This window comes from Typopeltis vanoorti, chromosome 20, assembly GCF_054136105.1.
Source record: "Typopeltis vanoorti isolate ZY-2024b chromosome 20, IOZ_Tvanoo_1.0, whole genome shotgun sequence".
NCBI classification, from domain to species: Eukaryota; Metazoa; Arthropoda; class Arachnida; order Uropygi; family Thelyphonidae; genus Typopeltis; species Typopeltis vanoorti.
The window spans coordinates 70,363,832-70,390,201 of record NC_143568.1 but is presented as its reverse complement, the minus strand read 5'-3'; the positions used below and the strand labels follow the sequence as shown (position 1 = coordinate 70,390,201).

Below are 26,370 nucleotides of genomic sequence, written 5' to 3'. Positions count from 1 at the left end.
GCTTTCTCCAAATTTTGGCAGATTTACATACTTCACTTGATATTAGAACTGACATCCAGAAGTTGTCGTTTGAGCACTTCTTAAGTGTTATCTGCTTCACTCTCATGCTTTTTTGTTTTAACAATCTCCAGCATCTGCATGTTTGTATACAAAACTGTTCATATAAGTGAAGGAGGTCAACATTATTAAGTTCTTCTAAATGATTCAAGTAATTTATGAAATTCATAAATTACTTGCTAGTGTCCATTTCATTTAAAATAACCTGTCTTTCAGTATTAGTTATTTTTTCAGTGACATTATCCATTTGCTTGAGGAAGCCAACAAAATTATATGCATAATGTAGCAAAAGATGTTTTCAAGCTGCTGTCATATTGTATATTGTTTGATGTCGCTTTTTTGCCATGATCCATGAATATTTTCAAGGACATCTCTTATAGTATAATTTTTCAGCAGTTCTGGCAATGAAATTGAATCTCTACCCGGTGTTTAGGCTTATAAGTTGATTCCCATTCATTGTGCTGTTTCAGGAAATTGACAACATAGACTAGATAATAACTAAAATTTTCAAATGATTACTTCTGATATTTCACAAAGTTAAATTTGCATCTTTAGGGATTAATACACTGGTATTGAACATGTGCATGCACATACTTCAGTAACAAAGATGGAACAGGAGAGAAGATACAAGCTGACCTAGAGTCCTATAATCATGCCAGCTATTGGCTTTGGTTGGGTGTTCTTGGCTGTTGTGCTGAATGTTTGCAAATGAGGGTTTTCCATGAGAGGGAGTTTGCTACAACTGTATTTACTTAGGTTGGGATAGCTAGTAAGAGCTGCAGCAGATTCGAGGAAAAGCTTTTTTTTCCAACGGATCCTGTTCCAGGTATCCTGGGCATGACCTACTTATCCTGAGCAGCCATAGTGGTGGAAACAGATATACTCATGGTGCTCTGATATATGGATGTTGGCTATCCTTCCTGTTCAGCCATAGTATGAATGGTTGCAGCTGCAGGATACCTGGTACACTCCAGGTAAATCCAGTGGTTGTAGTTAGTCTTTGGGGGTGTGGATAAGGGTTGCTAGCTTTCTGTGCAGTTTATGCCTGTCACAAAATTGTACTTTTTAAAGAAGGACAGACTGTTGTTACTTTCTGTTTTTGTTGTGAATAGCATCCTTGGATGTTGGCTGTTCAAATAGGATAGGAAAGTGTGTAAGGTGTCTAGGTCATGTGACCAAATTGCAAACATATTGTTTACATAGCACAGCCAAATAGTGGGGTTAAGGGATTGGGTAAGAATTTAGGACATTCTTTTCAAATGTCTCCATAAAATAGTTAGCTGGGGGGGGGGGGAACCCATAGCCATTCCCTCTATTTATTTGTAGAATTTTCCTTGCCAAACAATATAGTCCTAGTTCATAGTGAACTAGAACAGGGCTGAGATATTGGGAGGAAAGTTTGCTTGGATAAGAGCCGAAGTGTTTTAAGTGGGACATTTGTAAATAAGGAGGAGAGACGTTGAAACTGATCATCAGGTCAGTGTTGAGGAGCCCGAGGTCTTTTATACTGGACTTAAAATAGGCTGAGATTTTATTCAATGAGGTATTGCCAGTAGGATGAGAAAGCACTTTGGCTAAAGGTTTGGCTAGTTTTTAGGTCGATGAGTCTATACCATCTACAATTGGGTACATCCTCTTTGTTGATTTTTGGAAGTCCATAAATATGGTGTGGGGGGGGATATCTGTAATTGCAAGATTTTAGTTTTTTGGTTATATCTGCTAGCCAGGAAGAGACATTTTTCAACAGTCTTTGGATGGTTATGATCTGTGTGCAGTTTGGGTCATAATTTAGTTTGCAATATGTGGACTGGTCTTTAACACTTTCATTGCCAAGCTGAAAATTGGAATTTCGTGTGGTGGCAAAATTTTTTATTTTTTTGTATTTAGTTAGCGACGTCCACGCGATAACGCGTGATTGGCTGTTTGGTGAGAACTCGCATTGTGCGATATCGCGTGATTGGCAATGAACATGTTAAGAAAGGAGAAATCCTCATCTGCAGACATTCAGCCCAATGACCAAATACACTCAAGAAAGCCAATTTATGAAACATATGCACACAGTATGTCTGTGCATATGTTTGATCATCATTATGCATATCAAGGATTTAGGCCTAGCATGGCTTGTTCTGTTCTTAGAAGTCATCGTTGAATCGTTAAAGAGAATGTCCTGGCATATGTTTGATACCAGTGTATTAATCCCTGAAGATGAAAATTTAACTTTGGCAAATATAGGAAGTAATAATTAAAATTTTTTAATTTATTATCAAGTCTATGTTGTCCATTTTCTGAAACAACGTGATACGTGGGAATCAATGTATAAGGTTAAACACCAAGGAGACAGTTCAGTATCATTGCCTGAACTGCTGAAAAATTATACTATAGTTCGCCCACCGTTTGTAGGTCTCTGCTTCGCGTCTATCCAAGAATAGTCGATTCATGCTGAAGGGGAGAAAGAAATGAAGGATGTCCGAATTGGTCGCCAACACGCGAAATCACGTGCTTTATAGGTAAAATTTTCTAACTGTTATACAAGCAACATAGCTAACTACAATAATCATAAAAGAGAAGTTAATTTTCCGACCGGTAATAATAAACAACTCATCCCACAATACTGACTGATTACCCTATTATTGGAATAGATTCTCCTTTTTCTGAGATGCGCAGAAGTATCGAAGGATCTCTAATCGGTGGGCGAACTATATAAGCGATGTTCTTAAAAATATTTGTGGATCATTCCAAGATGACCAGAAACATTATTGAAAATCAGTAAAAATTTAAAATTAAAATTATTATTCTTGCAATAATTTTCAACTGTGGACAAAAATAGTATGTTAGCTAATTTCATGCATGTCATTGGGGGGGGGGGATAAATAAATGAATAAACTATGCCAGACTGTGTTAACTGAATTTTAGTCCTAGTTTATGAAAATCTGGTGGTATCAATTTATCCACATTAATTCCAGAGGCACACTAATTGAACTCTCATTAATTGAGGGATTACTGTAATTTTCTCATGATACATGACTGAGCTGTTGTTGCATGTTATCTTAATATTTTTTTTTCTCTGCCTCTGTAGTTTCTCCAATAGCTGTTTTTATTACTGTGTTATAAATGGATAGATGGAAGAAAAGAAAGAACAGACATGGTTTTGTTGAATTCATTGCTAAATTTTCATGTTAGTCTACTGTGGTTTGGTCACTGTGTATAAAAAATCTAATATAAAATACATTTTGATACAGAGCACTTGAAATATTTATTATTTGACTCCATATGAAATGAACATAATAAAATTAGATTAATTGAAAAGAACCTTTCTTTATTGACAATGTTTTTGAGAAATGCAATGCACTGAAAACAATATCTACACAATTTAACTTTATTATTATTATGTGACACTTCCAGGGAGTCCAAAGATTCATCGAGGGAAAGTGTGCTCACAGCATCGAACGATTGAGCCACTTCCAACTACTGACTGCACTCAAACTTGCTTAACTTTTTGCGAGCCATTAATAGCAGAGGCTCTTCCAATTGACCAATCTTTGCTGGTTAAATTTTATGTTTAAATTAAATGCCAGTTATAAAAGATATGTACAACTCACTGATTATTAAATAATTATTAAAAAATTATTAAACAATTTTTTTTCTCTTAGTTTTATGTTTCTACTGTTAGTTTTAACTGTAAATGTAGTTGTTCAGCATAAATGATAAATTTAAAGCAGAAGCCTCCTTTGCTCATTCAGTGACAGCGATGGCCCTTTGTTGCAAAGACCTGGGTTCAGATCCTGTCTAGGATATGTGCAAATCTTTATAGAAAGCTTTTTAACTGAAGTTCATTTGGCAGTCTCATATAGATGGAGTTCCACCACCCACGCAGAAATTTTGGTTTTTCATTCTGCAAGATAGACAAACTAGCCTGAGAATACTACTGACAGCATAGCAGGCTGTGTAGTTAAGATTATTTACGCTGTCATTACAGTAATTAAGTTTCTGTGAAGCTAAGTTACTTGGCTGTGATGGGCCATAAAGCTTAACACAAAATAAGGTTAAGGAAAAGATGAAAGGAATTATAACACAAAGTTGATATTTTGAGTTATGCATTACTATTCTACATCTTATAGTGATGGCTTGCTAATTCACCATACCTAAATTTAATAGAAAACAAGTCAGTTGAGACAGTCGTGAAAGCTTGATATCATGAGATTTAAGTCAGTTATTTGAATTCACACTTGCAAAATTCTCTTTTACCAATCTGTCTCAAGTGCCTTTCTATTCAAACCCTCTAGAGAACGATTTTCACTTCAGAATACTCCGCCTTGGCTTTCTCTAGAAAAAGGCAAGTCCTATCACTTAAAAAGCTGTTTAGCTTGTTCATAGCAATCTTCTATTCATAACCATGTATTAAATATGATTTAAACTTTTTGTTTTCCCTACACATATGAGAAATGATTTTTTACCCATTGAACTATACTGAGGCAGGCATTGATATTTTATTGGACCTATCTCTTTGTTGTAGCCTAAAATTTTCATATCAGATTTTGGCAGTGGTTATTTAATGTACTGAATACTTTTTGTTGCTGGTCACACTGTTGGCATGAAATGCAAATCTTTCAGTATACTACTTTGTCAAAAAAGTCATTTGTACTTAAAACATTCTCTGCAACTCTGGAATTTGCATAATGCTGTTGCTCTATAAATGGCACAGCAAGAGTGTAATGAAAGCAGTTTCTCTGTACTGGTTTTCAGAGTTATTATGCAAGCATGCCAATCAATCTCACCCAGTCTGTTTAAAATATAAAGAAACTTCAAAATTGAAATTGGCAGAGAAGAATAATTAGCCCAAAAGGATCTATTTTAATTTATTTTTTATATCACTTCCACACACAAGAGGCCTTAAGTCCTATATCAAATAAATGCACGTGTGTGTGGGCTATGGTCAGGAGCAAAATCTGTTGATTTTCTTCTCAAATTGCAGGAGGTTGTAATCTGTAAGAAATACTTCATGGTGATGGCTGTGCCACAGAAGATGGAATGAAAGACAGTTGGAAGTTGCAAGTTCAGCATTCCAGCCGTTAAGAATGTAAAATTCCAACTCTACACTATAAAAGGATGCTGGACAGCTGTTGTCCATGTTGCTGTAGACTTAGCAGAAGTGAAAGACATAGTTATACTGAATGGTGTGGTGGAAATATCTGTAGAAGAGATAAGAGAAGCCACTATCTCATTGAATGGTCAGTTTCCATATTGGGTATGGAAACTGATCATCTATGAATTAGCAGCCGGAGAGAGTTTTTGAGAGAGGGGAGTCATCAGTTCAAAAGTAACTTTTTCAGCACAAAAAGATGCCAAGTTTTTAGGAAGCTCAGGATGCTGTAGAAATGATGTGATTATGACAGGAAAGGCTAGGAATAAGAGTTAGTCCAAGAAAAGATTTATGGTTTTGTCTGTGAAGTTGAGCATTATCACAACTAAGGTGAGAAAAAAAATTAAATTTTTGGAGGCACAAGCAGTGATTAGGTTGCTATCACCTTATTGAAGGATAGCGAAGAGATCAGTTTTAAGTAGGCTGACCATATGTACCATTTTGAATGGGACAGTACCGTTTTTGTTTTCATATTTCCCAGCTGTCCCGTTGTTTTAATAAAAATGTAAATTTTGTCCCATTTTTAATAAGAACTATAAAGATACTTGAATATCGGTCAATCATAAATTATTATTCATAACCTATAATCGTATATCAATATCACGGATACCAGTAATTTTTATAACCATGGAGTTGCATTGTTTGATGCATTGTTTGATACTAAATATTGATATCTGCAGTGATTTATTCAGAGAAAATAAAAAATACATGTTGGCAATACTTGTGCATCTCAGATGCGCATCTGTTATGCTGTAGCATTAGTTTTTGTTTTGCCTATATGCTAACCAGTGGCTTTGTTATTCAATGCAAGTGGTTTAAATGTTGTTAAAATTATTTTTTAAAGTTAAATTTTAAGTCTTATTTTTTAAAGCTTTAAGTCTATCCTTGCAACATCAAAGAGGCAAAACTTCAGTTTTAATGACGATCTTTAGATAGAATTCAAATTTATTAAACTGGACAAGCTGTGTAGTGATGAACAAAAGTTGTATGCCAACATTGTGATGTCCATTTTTCTGTTGCTCATGGAGGCAGAAGTGACACCAACATCTACATAGCCAGAAACCTAAGGATGCTGAAAAGACTCTAGCTTCAGTTAAAAACATCAGCTAATTTATGGTGAGACGTAATTGTGAAAGCGATAAAATTGCAGCAAGTGAGATTCTTGTTGCTTATCATAATGTGCATCATGACCAATGACTGCTTGTTGACATTGATAAATAAAATTTATGAATCAAAATTTTCTTTAGCACATACCAAATCAGAAGCAAAAATTATCAATTAAACATATTGGGCGAAGTAATAGAGGATTTGAATAAAACAAAAAAAAAAATGCATTACAGTCAGTTTAGATGAATCAAACAAAAAAGACATCATACTTTTTCCAATCGTTGTGCAGTACCTTTTGCCAAATTGTGGTGTTCAAGAAAAAATTATAGACTTCATTTCCTTACCTGGTGAAGACTACAGTGTGCTGTATTGAAGGAAGTAAGTGACAAATTTGCCTTACAAAACAGAATTGTTGCTTTGTATGCAGCATTTTAATCATGTTTGATGGGCTTCATTCTTATTTTCTTTCTCAAGAAAAATGCCCTGTTATGTTGTGAAAATTGTTTGAAGATACCGGTTTTGAAATTGTGGTTGTCATTTGCAAGAGATCAAGTGTCTTCGTTCAAAACATACATTAGCTTAATTGAAAAAAGATAACATTTCAGCTAGAGAAATAGCCATGAACATTGAAAATCTTGTAAACAATTTTGAGTCCAGAAAAAGTGAGGTGTTTGTAACTACTGATGTCAAAAAAAACAACGGAAAATGTTAGTAGATTCAGGAGAAATTAACGAGGCTAAGGTTTTTGAGGTAGTTGAGAATTTATATGAAACCAACTTAGAATTCAACAAGTAGAAGTAGTACAGTTTAGGAAAAACTGAGAAATTCAAGTGGATGCTACTAAGGAAGACCCCTGAATAGAAAGAAATACAGGACAACCTGAAATAAGGAACTCATCACATGCACAGAAACAGAAGAAACTCGTGTATTTGATTTGGTAAGCCATAAAATGCAGATTTGCTGAGCAGTCCTTGATGCCAAACCCTGTCAAATGCCTTTGAAATTTCAGATGCAACAGCATAGATTCTCTCAAACCTTTCCATGGCACAGGTCTCCAGGGTGATGTAGGTGAGATCTGCTGTGGATTTTGATTGGTGGAATCGTTTTGGTCACTACTGAAAGTTCTTCAGGTGTTTAAGAAGTTGTTGTCGATGATCCTCTCCATTACTCCAGTACTGTGGTAGAACAATAGGTCGATAGTTTGATGGTATCCACTTATCACATTTTTTTTATGCAGAGGTTGTATGAGAAGAATGATTCCAGGAGGTCAGCTTTATCTTCAGGTTATCTTGCAATGCTATCAGTTTGGTGATAAGAGGTAGAAGCACAGATGGACAAAAGTTGCACTCAGCTGCTTTTGTGATTTTAGTCCTTTATCAGACTTAGCCTTGTTGATTGATGGTTTTGCAAGCATTATGGGATTTATTGTATGTTGTAAATGAAGCTGGAGTTTTTATCTCAAGCCACTTATGATAAGCTTTTTAGTTTATTTATTTATTTCTTTAAGCTACTGCTGGCACTCTGTTTGGAAAACCATGGCTTGGATAGAGAATGAATACCTTTATTCAGCATGGATAATTTCTCTATTAGTATTTGAAAAATAAATAAAGCACTCTCTCATAAATCACATCAGGTCATCCCAAAAGTAATGTTAATGTCCTTTCCTTCATGCTTACATGCTGACCAGAATACATTATGCAAATTATGGAAACAACTGTTACACCTGATATCTTGAGAATATAATATCCTCAGTTATCATGGTGTAACATGAAAAATAAATAACATAAATAAAAACCCCTGCATAAAAGGAATAATTTAATTAATAAAATATTCTTGCATCCAGTATAAATTGAGTAAAATGTAAAGGTCTATTGTTTAGTTAAGATAACAAAAGAAAAGAATGTATTAAGATGTATTATGACTAAGCAAGGAATTTGTATTAATGTTGAAATGCGATTAAGAATGAAAGAGTTAAGTGCATAAGTATAAAAAAATGAGTCATGAAATACGCTATGTAAGAGGCTACAGATTAAGCATTAAGTAGAATTCTGAGAAAAGGTTTAAAAAGGGGGTTAAGATAGAGGCTAACAAGAGAAATAACGGAATATCGCTTAGGGCCTATACCCGGATAGAAACTTCGTTACGAGTTGCTGATCAAAATGACGTATGGCGGCAAAATGCTACCCAATTGGTAGACAGACGGAAAACAAGTAGGAGGCAGGAAAAAGAAGTAAGAAAGGGCACCGTTAGGAGAGCAGCTATAAAAGGGTTGGTACCCCCCCCCCCCCCCCCCCCCAGTGGCTTTTTTTTCGAAGAGTAGGCTCTTTTGGTTTTTGGAGAAGACGTTTAGATAGTCAAGGAGGCTTGAAGCCTTTTTGCCTTTTGCCAGAGGAGAAGAAACGTTTGGATAGTCGCGGTGGTTTTAGTTTGGTTTTCTAGTGGATTTCACAGTGTTCCTGAGTGGAGAGAGATGGCTTATGTCCTCATGCCACAACAAGGAATCGAAGGTGAGCGGGAAAACTATTCCCGTATTCCTATGTAGAAAGCGAAATATACCATAGAGTCATAGGAAGCTGTGAAAATATCGATGCCCTCGTTTCGGATAGTACAGCCGACGGCGCAGATGTTTATATAGCCCTGAATTGCAAGAAGTTATGCAAGCAAGTTCGTTCAGTAGAAGGTAAAGGCCCATAAGTGAAGCTAAAGAAAGGTATTGTGAATTTTGTCTTATGTTAACTAGAAGTTGTTTGTGATAGGTACCATTGTCATAATACGGAACTGTTAAAGTGATTAGGGAGAAATTATAATAGGACTTTAGAATTTGATAGAGAGTGTTAAAAGTAAGCTAGCTAGTGTTGATAATTTGTGAATAATTAATTATCCTAAGAATCTTGAGTGCCTACTATATTGTAAAAGGAAAGTTAATGACATAATTGTGTGTTAATAAAGTAAATGGTTTTGTTAATATTGAGTTTGATTAGTGTGAATTGAGTAATAAAGTAGCCTGAGGAATTTGAATGCCTAGTGTGATGTGTAGAGAATCGGAATTGTCATAAGTATGTGCTAGAGTAGTTAATGATTTTGTTAGTGTACTTGAGGTTGAATAATCTAATAATGTGTGGTGATCTAATTTGTCCATGTTAAGTGAATTCATGTTTTGTATGAAATTTTGTGGCGGCATGATCGTAGTAACTTTTGTGGAATCATAGCCTAACTACTTGTATTAAGCTAATTTTAGAGTGTAAGTAATTTAGTTGAGTATTTTGATATGTACCATGTTTAGAGAAATAATAAACCTTTTGTTTAAATGATAAAAAAAAAAAAAGTTGTCTGATATTGCTAATCCAATGTACCGCTTAGAAACATTCGAGCCTAATCACGCGGGGAATTAATGTTAAGAAACGGGAAGTTTAAGGAATTAATGTTGAGAAACAAGAAATAGTGTCACGACTGCAATAGTTACACTTTCAGATATTTGAGTTCCTTTTCTCTGTTTATGTATAAATTATCTTAAACTAAATATCCCAAAGGGCGCAGTTAAAATACAAATACTAGGGATACCACGGGGAACAATAACTCAGATATTAGTAGAAATTTTGGTGATGTCTTGAAAGTAGAAGTTAGAAGAATATAGACGAAGGCAATTTGTAAGTCAAACAAAATCGCAAGATAGATTGGGACATAACACAACTATCATATTAGAGTAAAATTTTAATTTAATATAAACCAAAACAGACACGACGTTTTGATCTTCACATTAAGTTCATCTGGAGTATATACTTATATATACAAAGAAACAAGCTGCACTACAATCTACATGGCATGCTAAAGTTACTGACCAACCATTGCAACTATTGGCCTGACCGCTCGTAAAAAAAAAAAAACTTTACAACATCAAAGCTAGAATCCTACTATTATTATTATTATTATTATTATCCATTAAGTTACAAAATTAAATTAAGCTGGAGATGTTTACTAAAAGGAAAAAAATTAATAAATAGTAAATAAAAAAATATTACTTATCTAAGTATGCATATACATTACAGCCACCTTAATAATCACATGGCAGATGTCACTTTACATATCTTCTTTGAAAGATGTTTACTATGACGCAATAAGTTTCCAAAGTACTTGGGCATTACCCTGGACTGCACGCTCTCTTACAAGCAACACCTAACAAACATTTCTGCTAAGTTAAGAACCCGTAACAACATAATACAAAAACTAATAGGCACGACATGGGGAGCAACAGCCGATAATCTGCGGATTACTGCTCTTGGTCTAGTTTTCTCTGTTGTCGAATATTGCTCACCAGTGTGGCTAAATAACACGCATGTTAAACTTGTTGATAGCCAACTAAATAATACAATGAGACTGATTTCTGCCACAATTAAATCAACGCCCACACACTGGCTTCCAGCTCTTAGTAACATTGTTCCAATCTGCGCAGGACTAAGGCTCTCTTACATGAGTATAAGAAAATCTTGGAGAACACAGCCCTACCAATACATTTAGATCTCCCAGACTTAAGTGTACGACGATTGAGATCAAGACATCCACCATTACAATTAGCCCAACTACTACTACATTCTAACTTTGACTTGAAGCAAAAGTGGCAAGAACAGTGGGAGAGCCATATAGATGACATACAGCCATACAGATTACAAGAAAGTTTTGATGCTTGCTCACACCTCCCACGAAAATCCTGGACTCAGCTTAATAGAATACGAACTGGTCATGGTGTATGTGCGGACATGCTTTTTAAATGGGGTAAACGACCATCCCCGCATTGTGATTGTGGAGCTCAGAGACAAACTGTGAACCATATTGTGTTTCAGTGTTATCTCAGAGCATTCAGGAGACAAATTGGACTTTTTAAGTGCTACACCCGAAGCTATGAACTATCTGACCAATATGGATGTAACCTTTTAATTTTATTGGTTTTTAAAATGACTTTTGACTTTTAATTTTATATGTTATTAAAGTGTATTGTACTGCATGTTTTGATATTCATGCCATACGAATAAATAAATAAATAACAGCCAACTGGTATGAATAGTGGCCATTAAAATCCTGAAGTCAGGGTATGCTGGAAACTCAGTGGGCTGAATGTGTGCCATCCAAATTCTTGGGATTTTTTTGCCACCATTATTGTTAAGATTGGGGTGGTTAATCAAAATTTCACAAGCTTATTTAAATTTTCGTTCATACTAGGTTTTTGTATAATGTAATGAGTAGATACTTTTCCAATCAGTTTCGTGTAGGGTGTTAGGAGCATGATCTGAGAGGCCTGCTTCACCGAAATTGTTAAATTTAATATGTCGTTTATGCTCTTTTTTACGGATGGGGATTGTACATCTAGTTTCCCCAAGCAAAGATTGGTCGATTGGTAGAGTCTCTGCTACCAATCAACCAATCTTTGTTTTGGGGGATCAATCGGTCAATGCTGTTGGCACACTCTTCCTCGATGAGTCTTTGAACTCCCTGGAGGTGTCACATAATAATAATAAGGTAAGTTACGGGTGCAATAGATGCAATAAACTCTAGGATGTGCTAATGGGGGAGAGGATCCTTAGAGGAGTTGAATATGTTTCTTAATTTTAAAGGTGGCTTAAAAGAATCCTACACCATTACAATTTAAGATTGTAATGGTGTAGGATTCTATTAATTTTCTCTGATAACCCTTTAATGTATGGGATAGCAATGGTTTTACTGTAATGTATATTTTTAAGTTTTATAAAGAATTTTATTAATAGCATTTTTGCTATAGCCATTATTTATAAATATATTGCTAATCATTTTTAATTCTTGTTTAAGAGCTTCCTCATTAGAGCAAATTGTTATAACTCTGTTTTTGAGGGTGTTAATGACTCCAAATTTTTGCGAAGGGTGATGATATGAATTAGCATGTATATATTGGCCAGTATGTGATGGCTTGCAGTAAACAGTGAAGGATAGACAGTCTGAGGGAAGACATGTGAAAACTAGCTTCCTTTCCTGGATAAACTGGTGTATCCAGGAGAGGAAGCGAGTTCTGATTTTCAATTTCAATAGTAAATTGTATGCACTCATGTTGTTTGTAAAGTCCTATTATTATTATTAATAATAATAAGACTCTAGCTTTGATGTAGTAATTTTTTTTTTTTTTTCCACCAGAAATCAGGCCAATAGTTGTAATGGTTGGTCAGTAACTTTAGCATGCCATGTAGATTGTAGTGCAGCTTGTTTCTTTGTATATACATGTATACTCCAGATGATGACCTTAATGTGAAGGTCGAAACGTTGAGTGTTTATTTTGGTTTATATTAAACCAAAGTTTTACTCCAACTCAGTAGTTGTTTCCATAATTTGCATAATGCAATAGTAATGTCATTTTTAGCATTAAGTTTTGAAAGGATGTAAAAGATAAATCACTTGGTAATTTAATCAAATATATATTCTCCATTTGAATCAATATAAGGGTTGAAGGTTACGCGTGGATAAAGGATTAAACCAAGAATATAATTTCTTGACATCTTTAATTTATAGTATGACCAAGTTGAAAAACTTTCAACTGATGCTACTGATGGTAGCTTACCTCCTGGTAGAGAGGTTCTGCTTGGTTGCTGGTTTTTGCATGTCACTGAGTGGAACCACCACGGAGTTTCTTGTCCTGGAGTGATTCATGTCAGGCATGCTGAGTTTAATAGTGATCCTTTAGGATCACTCAGAGATTTTGGAGAGGTATCCCTGCACTTTAACATACCTCAATAAAAGTAAAAAAAAAAAAAACAGTCTGGGTAATGACCCGCTGTGCATTATGGGATACTAAGGCAAGTGATGCAAAGTCTTTAGCTTCTATATATGAGTTGCCCAGTCATGAAGTTACTTCATGCATGAACTTTGTTTCCTTATACTTGGGTAAAGGATTAGACCAAGAATATTTCTTGGCATACTTAATTTATACCATAACCAAGTGGAAAAACTTTTAACATCCATTTGAATCCATAATGCTCTTCCAGTGTTGTGAAAGCTTCATAATGACATTTCGATAGAATTCAGTAGATTTGGAGGCAAAGAAGTTGCACAGGCTCAATTTCATCACCTCTAATGTATTGTTTTTATTAATGGAATGTTACTAATTTTGAAATAAGTGGTAATCCGAAGGTGAAAGATCAGGCGAATATAGCAGATGTGGAAACTTTTCCCTGCTGAGTTCCTTAATCTTGGTACAGGTGATTCTTGCACTACGAGGAGCGTGCGTTATCATGATGAAAAACAGCACCCTTTCGATTGACCAGTGAACACCTCTTTTCGTTCAGTTTTTCATTTTTCATTTTGTTAAGCACCAAGTGCTTAACAAAACTTTCTGAGGGTGGTCTTGTTTTTGCCTGAGGTTTAGCCTTTTCCCCAGAATGAACCCACTGTCTTCAGCAATTAACATTCTTGTAAAGTATCCACTTTTCATTACTGGTGACTACATGAATCAAAAATGGAGATTGAACCTCTCAAGAATGAAGAGCAGTGCAGACGTTGATGAGCTGTCTTCAATCGTTGTTCGTCAGTTTGTGAGGACGAACAACGAACTGACTTGCCAAGTTTAGACACCATTCCCACTATTCCAAGTTCTTGCAAATGGTGATGGATGGACAATGAATTAAGATCTTTTGCTAAATCTTCAACAGTTTTATTGGCATTTCTTGCAATAGCAGCTTCCAGCATATCATTATCGAGAGAGGCAGGGGAACCAGAACAAGGAGAGTCTTTCAATCTAAAGTTCCCTTGTCGAAATTTTTGGAGCCATCACTGCTACTTTCGCACATTCAAAACATTATCGCCATACACTTCTTGCACATTTTTTATGGTATCACAGCATTGTTGCCTTTTTTGAACTCATAAAGCATGATGTGCCTAATGTGCTCTTCATTGACCTCCATAGTAATAAAGAATTATTTAAACAATAACTATGTATGATGTTCTTGCAAGGTGGAATTCCTTAGAATGAGACCGCCTCAGCTTAGCAGTACTTATAAAGCTTTAAAAATTCATGTTTAGACAAGCTGAGACACGTTTGGACAAGTACAGTATAAAAAACAACATTACTTTTGGAATGGTCTGATACATGCACATATAATGCTTATTGCATTATCATCTGGGTTATATATACTGCAGCAAATAACATATTTTCATAATAAATTGCCCCTGCATTTGCCTAAGAAACTGGCAAGAGAAAAAGAGAGACACGTGAATTCCTAAATTTAGTCCTGAAAAAATTATCCATATGTTATGAGGAGAACTAATAGTTCTATATCCTGACTTTCATCACAGATGTTATCATATAATTAACTTTTACTAAACAATATAAAAACATTCTATAGATGCTTTAAAAATTAGCCATTTTATGTGGTACTGTGAAGATCCTATCCCATGTGTTATACAGCATCTGTTGCATACTGCTTCTGTTCTTTGGACATACTGGATACACAGCTAATATAAGATTTCATAAGTGCAAAAATTACATTTTTGTTTCAGATTATATTTTGATCCCTGTCCCAATATACATTGAAAGAGCATTAAAATGTACAAAAATTCAAATACTGACATAAAAGATGCTTCAAAAAGAAAAGAAAAGATGTCTCTGAATGCTGAAGCAGCATTCAGAAACTCACCATGATTAAACATGAATAATTAACTAAAGATATATAAAAGATGTTAAACTGCTAAACTTCTTCTGCTCAGAAAATACAGGGTGGCCATAAAATAACTTTCCCTCTTTGGAGGCACCTGTAGCTAAAACCAATAAACGGAATGAGACCAAATTTTATATTGAGACTTTTGAAGGCATGGGGAGATGATTTCTGCGAAAAAATAATTTAGTACCAAAATCGCCAATAGGGGAAATTTTTGCACTGGCGTAGCAAAGAACAATCGGATAATTACATTAAAGGCAGATAAAATGGAATAATAGCATTTCGATGGTGTAAGCAACAGCTCCGTCACTCATTCCAGCTGGTTCCCAACTTGCATGTCTTGAAAGCGAACATAAAACGGGCTGTTACGAACATCCAATCCAACTCCTTACACTCAGCTGTAGAGCGTGTTGCACACCGGATGCAATTTGTTGTGTACAAGAAAGGTCATCACATTGAAAATCATGTAGGTGGTCCAGGGGACCCTGATTCTGATGAATAAAACATTATTTCCTGTGAGTTCAATCACTACATTAATTTCTGTGTCTCTTGCAAGTTGTTTTAGTTTTATTATTATTATTCTTATTATCATTGTAACGTGCCACATATCCAGCTGGAATGAGTGACACGGATGTTGCTTACACCGTCGAAATGTTATTATTCCATTTTATCTGCCTTTAATGTAATTATCCACTTTTTGGCTCTGCTGGTGCCAAAATTTTCCCTATCGGCGACTTTTGGTGCTAAATCATTTTTTCGCAGAAATCATCTCCCCATGCCTTCAAAAGTCTCAGTATAAAATTTGGTCTCATTCCGTTTATTGGTTTTAGCTACAGATGCCTCAAAGAGGGAAAGTTATTTTATGGCCACCCTGTATATTAATCACATTTTATTTCCATATATCAAGGGAGTATCAGAACATTTTGCCTGTCTGTTAAAATTTCTGCATTTCTTTTTTCACTCAGAGACAGATTTCCTCCATTACACTTTCCAGGATTTACCAGATTTTTTGCTCTTATGGCTTATCATATTTTCACAATCCAGAAAATCTGCCTCTGTTTATCCAAAGGAACATAAAATAAACATTAGGTTTCAGGAACCTGAACAGTCTGGCAAAACATGCCATCTCCTCTAAACACAGACTCCTTTGAAAAAAAAACCAAAATTTTACACAAGAGTGAATTTCTTATGAAACATCTTTATAAAGAAATCCATGACGCATTAAATTGCCTTAATCTGAAAAGTTTCAGAAATCCTACATCTTTCTCTTATAAGAGAAATATTTCTCTAATCTCTTAATCTGTTCTAGTTTTTACAAGTTTTAGTAGTATATTGCTAAATTTGTTCTGTTATGTTTATATGTTATGCTGGCTATATTGCATAATTCAGAGGGCCTGGTCAGAAGACCAAATTCCAGATTGTTCCTGGAAAAGGCATATGACAAGATGCCCAGAAAAAAGTTTTTCAAAACACCATGGTTATATAGGGTAAATGTAACATTATACACAGCAATATATAGTCTATATTTAAGTTGTTATTCAGCTGTTAGAATTGAAGGGAATACAAGAAGATGGTTTGATGTAAAATCAGGTGTACAACATGGATGCACATTATCTTCATTCTTATTCATCATCTGTATGGATCAAATTATGAAAGAAAGTGGCATTAAACCTGATATTAGAATTGGAGATATAAAACTTAGCTGTTTGCTTTATACAGATAATGTACTCTTTAACACATCCCATGCAAGTGTCCAGTATTCTCAAACTAAATTGAACAGGTAAAACAAATTTTGCATGAAAATCAGCAATAAAAAGACCAAAACTATGAAAATAGGCACAAACATAGAAAACTTCAGCTGCATTCTGAATGGAGAGCCTATAGAACAAGTAAAATATATCAGCTATTTAGGCACAGTTTTTAGTGATGATGATGATGACAAGTTAAATCTAGAAATAGGTAACAAAGTAAGCAAAGCTGGTATGGTGAGGAGCCAGTTGAATAAATTTATATGGAATAAGAGAGAAATTAGCCATAACACTAAACTAGCAGCATACATGATAGTGTTCAAACCAGTTTTAATTATGGATCTGAGAGTTGGGTTAAAAATAAAGCACTTGATCAAAGATTAGAGACCACAGATATAAGAATTCTTAGATAAATTAAGGGCCCTGAAAAGATGACATTAATTGTAGAATTATATTAAAAATGAAGACATTAGAAAGGAACTTGGCATTGTTAGCATTCAAAATTGTGTTTGCAAAGTTAATCTAAGGTAGTATGGCCACTTAAATAGAATGGATGAAGAAAGGTTAGCAAAACAGGTGTTTGATGCCAAGATGACAGGAAAAGACCCAAAGGAAGACCAAGGTCTAGGTGGATTGATTCGGTCAGAAGTTCCTTAGAAAAATGAAATATTAGGTACAATATTGTGGTGCTGACAAGTAATAAACTACTTTGGAGGAAAAGTATTGATAGGATATTCATAGTAATGTAATCTTAATCACATAGTGCTGTTATAGTTACTGGAACATCCCTTGAGGGTACATATCAGGAAATTGATGATAATGATGATGATGTTTGTATGTTTATTCTGTTCCATTTTTTAAATATGTGATTAATTTTCGTATTAGTTAGTTTATCTATAGATAAAAATATGTATATATATATATATACAAAGTCATAGTTTTGCCATGCATATTATGAATATCTTTAACATGATTCTGGTTTTAAAATTCATGCAAGTGACATTTACATGATTTTTTTAATTACTTGATATATACAGGGTGTCCCAAAATTCATGCAAGAAGTAATTTTGATAGAAAACATAGGTTTTTAATTAAAAATTGTATTTTCTTATTGATTCATAAAGTATACAGTATAGGGTTATGCATGGAATAGCATATCGGGTAAATGACCTCCACGGTTTTGCTGGCACATCCGCACTCTTTCGAAATTTTCCATGACCGTTTTGCATTAATGTGGCTGAATTTCGTTGATACAGTGCTCAATTTCCTCCTTCAAGGTGTGGGTGGTCGTGGGCTTGTTAGCATAAACCATAGACTTCAAACCCAAAGAAAAAAGTCCAATGGCATTAAGTCACGTTATCTGGGCGGCCAATTCTGATCACCAAAACGGGAAATTACACGACCAGGAAATGACTCATGCAGTAATTGAATTGTTTCTCGGGCTGTATGGCATGTGGCACCATCTTGTTGAAACCACATGTCGTCTACATCCATATCTTGCAATTTAGGCACAAAAAACTGGATTATCATGTCGCGATAGCGAGCACCATTAACTGTTATTGCCTTACCAGCTGCATTTTCGAAGAAGAATGGACCGATGATGCCTCCAGCCCAAAATCCACACCAAATAGTGACACGTTGTGGATGCATTTGTTTCTCAACAATCACTTGTGGATTTTCTGAACCCCAAATGCGACAATTTTGTCGATTTAACGAAGCTATCAAGATGAAAATGAGCCTCATCGCTGAAGATGATTTTGTTCGAAAAATAGCATCCACTTGTTGTTGTTCCATAATCCATTCAACGAACTCGCTGTGTGTGGTCAGTAGGCTTCAGTTCTTGAGTCAGTTGAACTTTGTAAGCATAAAGATGCAAATCTTTCGTGAGAATATACTGTAGAGAGCTTCTCGAAATGCCCAATTCAAGACCACAGTGCCGAATTGATGTTCCTGGACTCTCAGCAACACTCTCATGAACTGCTTCGATGTTTTCTGTTGAACGACTTGTTGAAGGACGGCCAGAGTGTATAAGATCACTAATTGATCCAGTTTCCTTGAATTTTTTAATTAATCTTTTCACAGTTGATGAAGTTAAATCACTATTCCGACCATATTTTGTACGAAAATTGCGAACTGTAGCTGCCAAACCTTCATTATTTTTAAAATATTGCTCTACAATGAAAATGTGTTCTTCTTTCGTGTAGCGCTCCAATTTTAATAACCCTGAACTGTCAGCTGTCATGCTGTCTTTTTTTTTCTCGTTGGCAACACTTTACCGCACAAATGGCACTAAATTTAAATCTTGCGTGAATTTTGGGACACCCTATATATATATATATATATATATATATATATATATATTGTATTATAACATTAATTTTGGGACAGTTTTCTATGAAAATGCATGATTATAATTAAAGTTCACATTTTGAAAGTCTGTAACTGGGCAACTACTCAGCGGAACAATATAATATTTAACATGATAATGTGTGCAGCGATGGAATTTTATTTCACGCAAAAACCAATATTAGTTCTAAAAGTTTCCACTAGGGTAATACATGGGGCTGCAGTTACTGCAGTGGTTAATTCAAAATGTAGGGTGCATTGTGGGGTTACACAACAACATGTTCAGTGTGTTGTCGTCAGTGTGCTGAAATCGCAAAATTGCATACTCAACCACAGAACATAGTTTCACTCAAAGTTGTGACATGACATATAATGCTGTTCTTGAGGTCCACTAAGTTGGCTATGTGTTCACGATAGACAACGTCTTTGAGATGTCCCTACATCCAAAAGTTGCAGGGGCTCAGTTCCAGCAAGCACACTGGCCACGTTGTACAAAAATGGACTGCTGATTCTGTCTTCGGTAAAATGCGTCTAAAGCAACCACTTGACAGGGGTGATGATGTGTGGAGCAACACCATCCTGCATAAAAACTATTGAATTCAGGTAATGACGTTGAAGTGTTGGAATCACCTGATTGGCTAAGAGAGATGCAGGTAATGAGACCAGCAGGACCGAGCTCTTTGAAAAAGAAAGGTTCAATAATGAATTCTGCTCTAAAACCACACCAAGTGACCTTTGGGGAATGAAGCAGAATCTGTCGCATGACGTGTTGGTTTGTGGTTGCCCAAATTCTGCACTTGTGCATATTCATATCACCATCCAGATGGAAGTGAACTTCTTCAGTCCAGAAAATGTTCCATGGACAGTCATTGTCCAGTTCAGTCTGAGCCAGAAACTTCAGGACAAATGATTCTTGTGCACCCCAGTCAAGGATTAAGCATTTGCTGAACATGGAAAATCTTGTAAGGATAACTGCTTTGAATTTGCTTTCGCTGCTACTTCTTATGACATTTCCCATCATTTCTTCCTCTAATTCTGTGGTTATTTTTTCCACTGTCTGCCATTCGATGGGCTTCTGTCCTCAGCCAAGTTTGACGTCTAAGGAACCTGTCTTTTCAAATTTCTGGATCATTTTGCATAAAAACCATTTCCAATCATAGGACCTGTATTTAATCCCTTTTAATGTTCTGAACTTTCACAATGGTGTCAAGGCACAGCTGTTATTTTGATAAAACAACTTCATGAGAAGTGTGCAATCCTTTGGTAATGATGACATTATGCTTTAACATGTTGTCTGCTCACAGGCAATGAACTGATGCATTTCACAGCTACCTGCTTTTATAGAAGCTTCTTTTGAAGCAATGTCATTGAAGATATTTGTCCTTTGCATAAATGGTATGGTTGCAGTGTTACACTGCATACCAGGGGTTTCATATGTAATATACATATATTGCAGCATATATTATATCACCCTAGTGACAACATTTAGAAATAAGGTTGGTTTTTGCACAGAATAAAATTCCATTGTTGCACACATTATCATGTGAAATATTAAATAGTTCCACTGAGTAGTTACCCAGTTATAGCCTTTCGAAATGCGAACTTTAAAATGCATTTAAAACAATAATCACCCTGTATATTAATTAAGTATTGTGTCTTTTTAAAGTTCTTGCTAGTATTCATAAATTTTGGAGGCGTATTCTAGGACTGAAATTGCAGTCATCTGGTCATGTTTTTTTTGATGAATTGTAACATTTTCCTTTTCTCTTTGCCAAATTTTTAAATAACATAATTCAAGAGAATTCTTGTTTTGCTGATACAACAGCGCTTATCTCTTATTCGATTTTAATTACTTATTTTCATGTTTCAGCCTCTTAAATAATATAAGTAGAAGTCAGTTATCATTCTCTAAATTATATTTAAAAAAGTAGTATCCTCAAATTGTTGTTTTTATATGTTTGAAGAGATTGTTTATTTACAGACTAGTGTGCTTGATAAACTATTTTAATGGTATATTGATCGATATAATTTCCACAGCATTACCTAATCTACCATGTTATCGTGCATAAAATTTCCTATGTGGACTCTGTTATAATTTTAGAAATGTGGTCTTGCATGCTGAATTATGAGGTAGAAACAAAATACCTAATATTTTGCTTGCCAACACAAAATCAGCATGCTAGAATGTAATATGTACTTTTTTGTGTTGGCAAGCAAAATATTATGTATTTTGTTTCTACCTCATAATTCAGTTAATTTTTGGTATTTAGACCACATTTCTAAAATTATAACAGGTTTAATAAAATAAAACAATATAAACAACAAGTCGTCAGACTTATATTATAATGGTTACCGAACCTATCATCAAAATTCTTAATATGCTTCCTTCTGACAGTTTTTGCATAAACAAGATTTCAAGAATGTTACAGACAACGGTGCTTTGTGATTACAACATTAAAATGACTTTTTTTGCCATTGTATGAAATCTCCAGGTTCTTATCTCCACCAAAATATCCACATCATTTTGGAAAAATCATCCCATGAAAAATTATGCAGGCTAGACATTAAGGGCAAGTTAGATTTGCATATCTGAACAAAAGATGTCGAAAAAAGAAGACAACATAAATCAAGATTAACCATATAACAAACACAGGGCCACCAAGTAATTTGGCAAGAAACAGAAATGCTATATGTTGATCATAATTGGTGTATAAGAAAGAAGCCACTGAAATTATCAGGATTCCCACACGTTATAATAAAATCTAAGGCTTAATCCTACACTAAGTTTGGTCTGCTTTCATCAAAAATCTAACTGTGTACCTGGGATATGACACACATCATGCAACAGATGTAACAGCTACAACTTGCGTTGTTCCAATTCATATAGAATACTTAATATAATGGGTTTTTTTTTTTTTTGTCACTTGTTTGTATATACTAATTGTGGAGTTCTGATAATATCTGCTATGTGTAATTAATTTCTATTTTTTTTTTTATGAGTTTTGGTCCCTGATGATGTATGATCAAAGACTTAAGAAACTTGTTGGATTATATTGTTTATTTTATTAAGCCTGTTATATGTTTAGAAACATGTAGTCTCAGTATCAAAAATTAACCGACAAACTGCTAAACCACAGAAACCTTCATATTCAAATATAAAAAATTATCTAATAATTTTTACATGCTTCTGGTGATTTTTTTCAGTTAGTGTAATTAAAAACTGCATGTTTTGTCATGAAAAATATCACACAGGTATAGTAATCTACCGGTTATCCAACTTTCAAAACAAAACACCCTTCAATTACCTGATCCTTGTATGTCAGCTGACTTCTGGTACAGCACCATGTAATTGTACTTCAATTATCAGGTAATATAAATGGCAGAGTACTGTACTATTTTAGAGTGTACATACTATCTGTTAATATCACATTCTTCTGATGTTTTTTTTAAAATGTAAATATAGTTGTTATAATTTTTTTTTATAGCAATGAAGGGAAAAATTCAGATGGAGTGAGATTACTCTCGAAAGAAATTAAAATCTCACTGCCAAAACCTAATTTGCATGACACTCAACCAATATCAATTACTTCTGAAGTGAATGAAAATCAAATGAAGACAAGTCTTTCTCAGAAGCAGTATACAGTAAAAAGCCTTGTTACTCATGAAAACATTTTCAAAGATGTTCAGACTTCAAGCAGATCTACTAGGCAAGTAATATCAAAGTCAAGAAAAGTGAAAAAATCTAAAGCGACAGTGTGTTCTGTGAGTGTCAAGAAATCATTTCCCATGCAAAGTGATTCACATGAACTTACAGTTGAGAATGGTAAGCATAAAGCATACTCATTTTTCTCAGATGTTTTCTTCTTGTTAAAGTATTGTTCTTATTGACACTCTAAACTGTTGACTTATTAAATACTGGTGGAACAGTTCAAAATTTAAGAAGTCTTCAAATTTAAATTCCATCATTTCTCATTCTTTACACAATACATTTGACAACTTTGTCTTACACTGTTTTAAGGATCTACATACAGGACCTCTCTATTGCTATCTTTTATAATCTGCAGGTCTATAGAGTCACTCTCCTACTTTATATAAAGTTCATGACTGCAGAATTGCCATTACACGAATGTTCCATATATGTTTGACTCTGTATGATTATGTATAAGCCCCAAAGATTATCAATCTGTAAGTGCTTTCTTTGATTACCTATATTTATGGGATTCTAGGCTCACTATCAGAACAATTAGTTTAACTAGCTTATCTACCTGGCTCAGTGAATAGTTTCTTGGCTGTCCAACCAAAAGGCACTGAGTTTGAATACCAGCATGCAGGGATGTTTGCAATGTGTTGAGATGATAGATGAATGTTTTTGTGGATATGTATATATCATCATTCTTAACAGAGGCATAAAATACCTTGAAAAAATACAATTTTTGCCCATAAAGCTGAGTTTCTACATTATTTAATCTAAACTCACATTGTACCAACATTCAAGGTTTGCAATCTTTCCTGGGTGGGAACATCACAAATAATATCATTAAAAAAAAAAAATAAAATAAAAGCAACAATAGAATGAGCATACAGTAGTATACTATTCTACTGTTGCCTTTATTATTATTATTATTATTCAGGACCTCCATGGAGTCACAATACTCATCTTCAATATCAGTTTCAATATATTTCCTCTCTAGGAGGAAAAACTTGAGTTGAAGAGAGAAAACCTCTTGAAGTTTAATAATTGTAATTTCTTTAATTTTTATTCTTTTAGTTACTATGTTGCTGAATATGTCTTTAGTTTGGTCATGTTTTTTTTGCACTCATGAACTAAATGTGGAGAAATAAGCAGATGACATAATAATAAAAATCAGCAATGGAATGATGCTTACTTAAAGAAAAATAATGTTTATTACTTGCAGAATTATTTGGCTAGGTTTTCTAGTCAATGTCATGTCATACAGATGACAAGAGACAAGCAAAATAGCACACTTAATATGTAAACACTATAATATATGCTGCCATTTGCAGGAGGATAGCTCCATCTATAACTATTATAATCCAAAGAATAAAAAAAATTATTAATTATGAAACACAAGAATGATGTGTTATTCAGGATGGCTTCTCAAAATTGTGAAAGTTTAAGACAATCATTCTTGTTGTGTTCAGTCTATGGATGTGAACTTTGCAACTTTCTTTGTATAAACTTTTAAGTAAAATATAACTTATTCCAGGGAATTCTATGCCTAGTGGATAAGGCATTGCTTGCTAAACCAGACCTATCTGACTCATGAAGTAGAAGATTTTTCTTCTATGTGAATATGAGCTGAATGATATATGAAAGAGAAAGAGGAGATATTTATCTTTTTGAGAATCTAGGAAGGAATTTTGCACATGATTCTAGGGAATTCTATGCCTATTCCATACCATGGCAACATAAGATGCTATTCAGGCATCTTATGTTGATAGTACTAATCTTTAACTCTGGTGATGTTGAGTTTGGGTGTGTTTTCAGATTTGTTTCAGTAGCTAACTTTTTGCTGTTCGCCCTGGTTCCCTGGTGAAAACAACGGGGGCCTTGTTTAACCAGGCGACGCCCCAGCCAGAATGAAAATTTGTCATGTTGTACCATCATTTTGTATTTTGATTTAACCAACAATTTGGTCGACTAAATCCCAAATTGCCACCCCATCCTCGTTTGTTCAGTATCCAGGTAGATACCCAACAGGGTGCACCATGAGGTGAGGATTGGACATTAGGTCAGAAGCCCTGGTCGGTTCTCTGCATTCCTTTAAAGGCTATGTGGAGGTCTCCTCTCAGTTATACAGCTTTGACCTTTAAGCACCCTGCTTATTTTTATTTTTATTATTTTTATTAAATTTATTTTTATTTCATTTCTTAATTAAAGCCATTTTAATTAAGAAGCTCTCGAATGGTGGTATCAACCTCTCAGTTTACCACAAACCTACCAATACAGGATGTTATTTACATTTCACTTCCTGCCGCCACATTTCTCAGAAACTTAGTATTGTGCACATGCTGAAGAACCATGCCTCTCTTCTTACAACAGATCAACAAGACCTCCAGGAAGAACTATCCCTGATCTCTACCAACCTTACCATGAATGGATTTCCTCGAAGACTCATCCACAAGATACTTTTCTCTGAACCCCGACAAAGACAACGAGATGATATACGTTATATTTCTACCATCGTCATTCTTTACTTAGGGACAGTTTCCAATAAAATTGCAAGACTCCTTAGACCACATAAAATAAGAGTAGCCTTTAAACCTACAGAGACGATTAGACAATTCTTAAGATCTCCAAAAGATAGCCATCTTTTCTCCAAATATGCTGGAGTTTATAACATATCCTGCTTGTGCGACTTGAATTACATTGGCCAAACTTCAAGGAGCCTTGAAATTAGGCAAAAATAACACATAGGTGACGTCAATAATAATAGAGAAGAAAAATCGGGGTTAGCTTTTCATTTCTCAAGAACGAACCATACCATAGAGTGGGATAGAAGCACAATTCCTTACATAGAGGAGGACTTCCGCTCCCGAATTTTTAAAGAGGCCACAACAGTTGCCTGCTACATACAAGCCCTTAACAGGAACCAAGGACTAATCTTACCCATGATTTGGAAGACCCTTATTAGATCTCTCAACTCGCCAGAACTGAATTACAGAAGAACGCGTACATCAAACGCATGGAACATGTATGATGTCAACTGTTGTTATGCTGGAACGTTCTGTAATTAGCAGCAAAATTTAACTCTGGCTTGTTTAATGATCTTATGAGAGTCTTCCAAATATCAGCTAGAATTAATCCTTGGTTTCTGTTGAGGTTGTGTTTAGAATGGATGACTGTTATGGCTTCTTTTATGTATTGGGAACGGAAATCTTCCTCTAAATAGGGCATGGTGCTTTTGTCCCATTCGATGGTATGGTTTGTCCTCTAGAAATGAAGTGCTAACCCAGAATTGTCTTCTCTGTTATTGTTTACATCTCCCACGTGTTCTTTTTTTTCTAATTTCCAAACTTCTCGATGTCTGACCAATGTAATTTAATTGGTCAGACCTCAATTGAACAGGTGATGTTATAGACACCGGCATATTTGAAGAAGGCATGACTATCTTTCGAAGATCTTAAAAAATGGCGGATAGTCTTTAAAGGTTTAAAAGTCATTCATATTTCCTGTGGCTTGAGGAGTGTAGCAATCATTTTAGAAACTGTCCCAGCATAAGGAATGGTGATGGTTGATTTATAACGTATTTCCTCAGATTGTTATTGTGTGTGTTTGGGG

General features: G+C 34.8%; 1 protein-coding gene across 6 annotated transcripts in view; it reads left to right on the top strand.

Annotated features, from left to right (window-relative positions):
* LOC150095552 (uncharacterized) overlaps positions 1-26,370 on the top strand; it is a 486,687-nt gene that overhangs the window by 242,395 nt on the left and 217,922 nt on the right. For all 6 annotated transcript variants that reach the window (XM_090410226.1, XM_090410229.1, XM_090410228.1 and 3 more), the window contains one exon: positions 22,553-22,890. In XM_090410226.1, the coding sequence (XP_090266352.1) occupies positions 22,553-22,890 (338 nt within the window). The remainder of the gene's footprint in view (positions 1-22,552; positions 22,891-26,370) is intronic.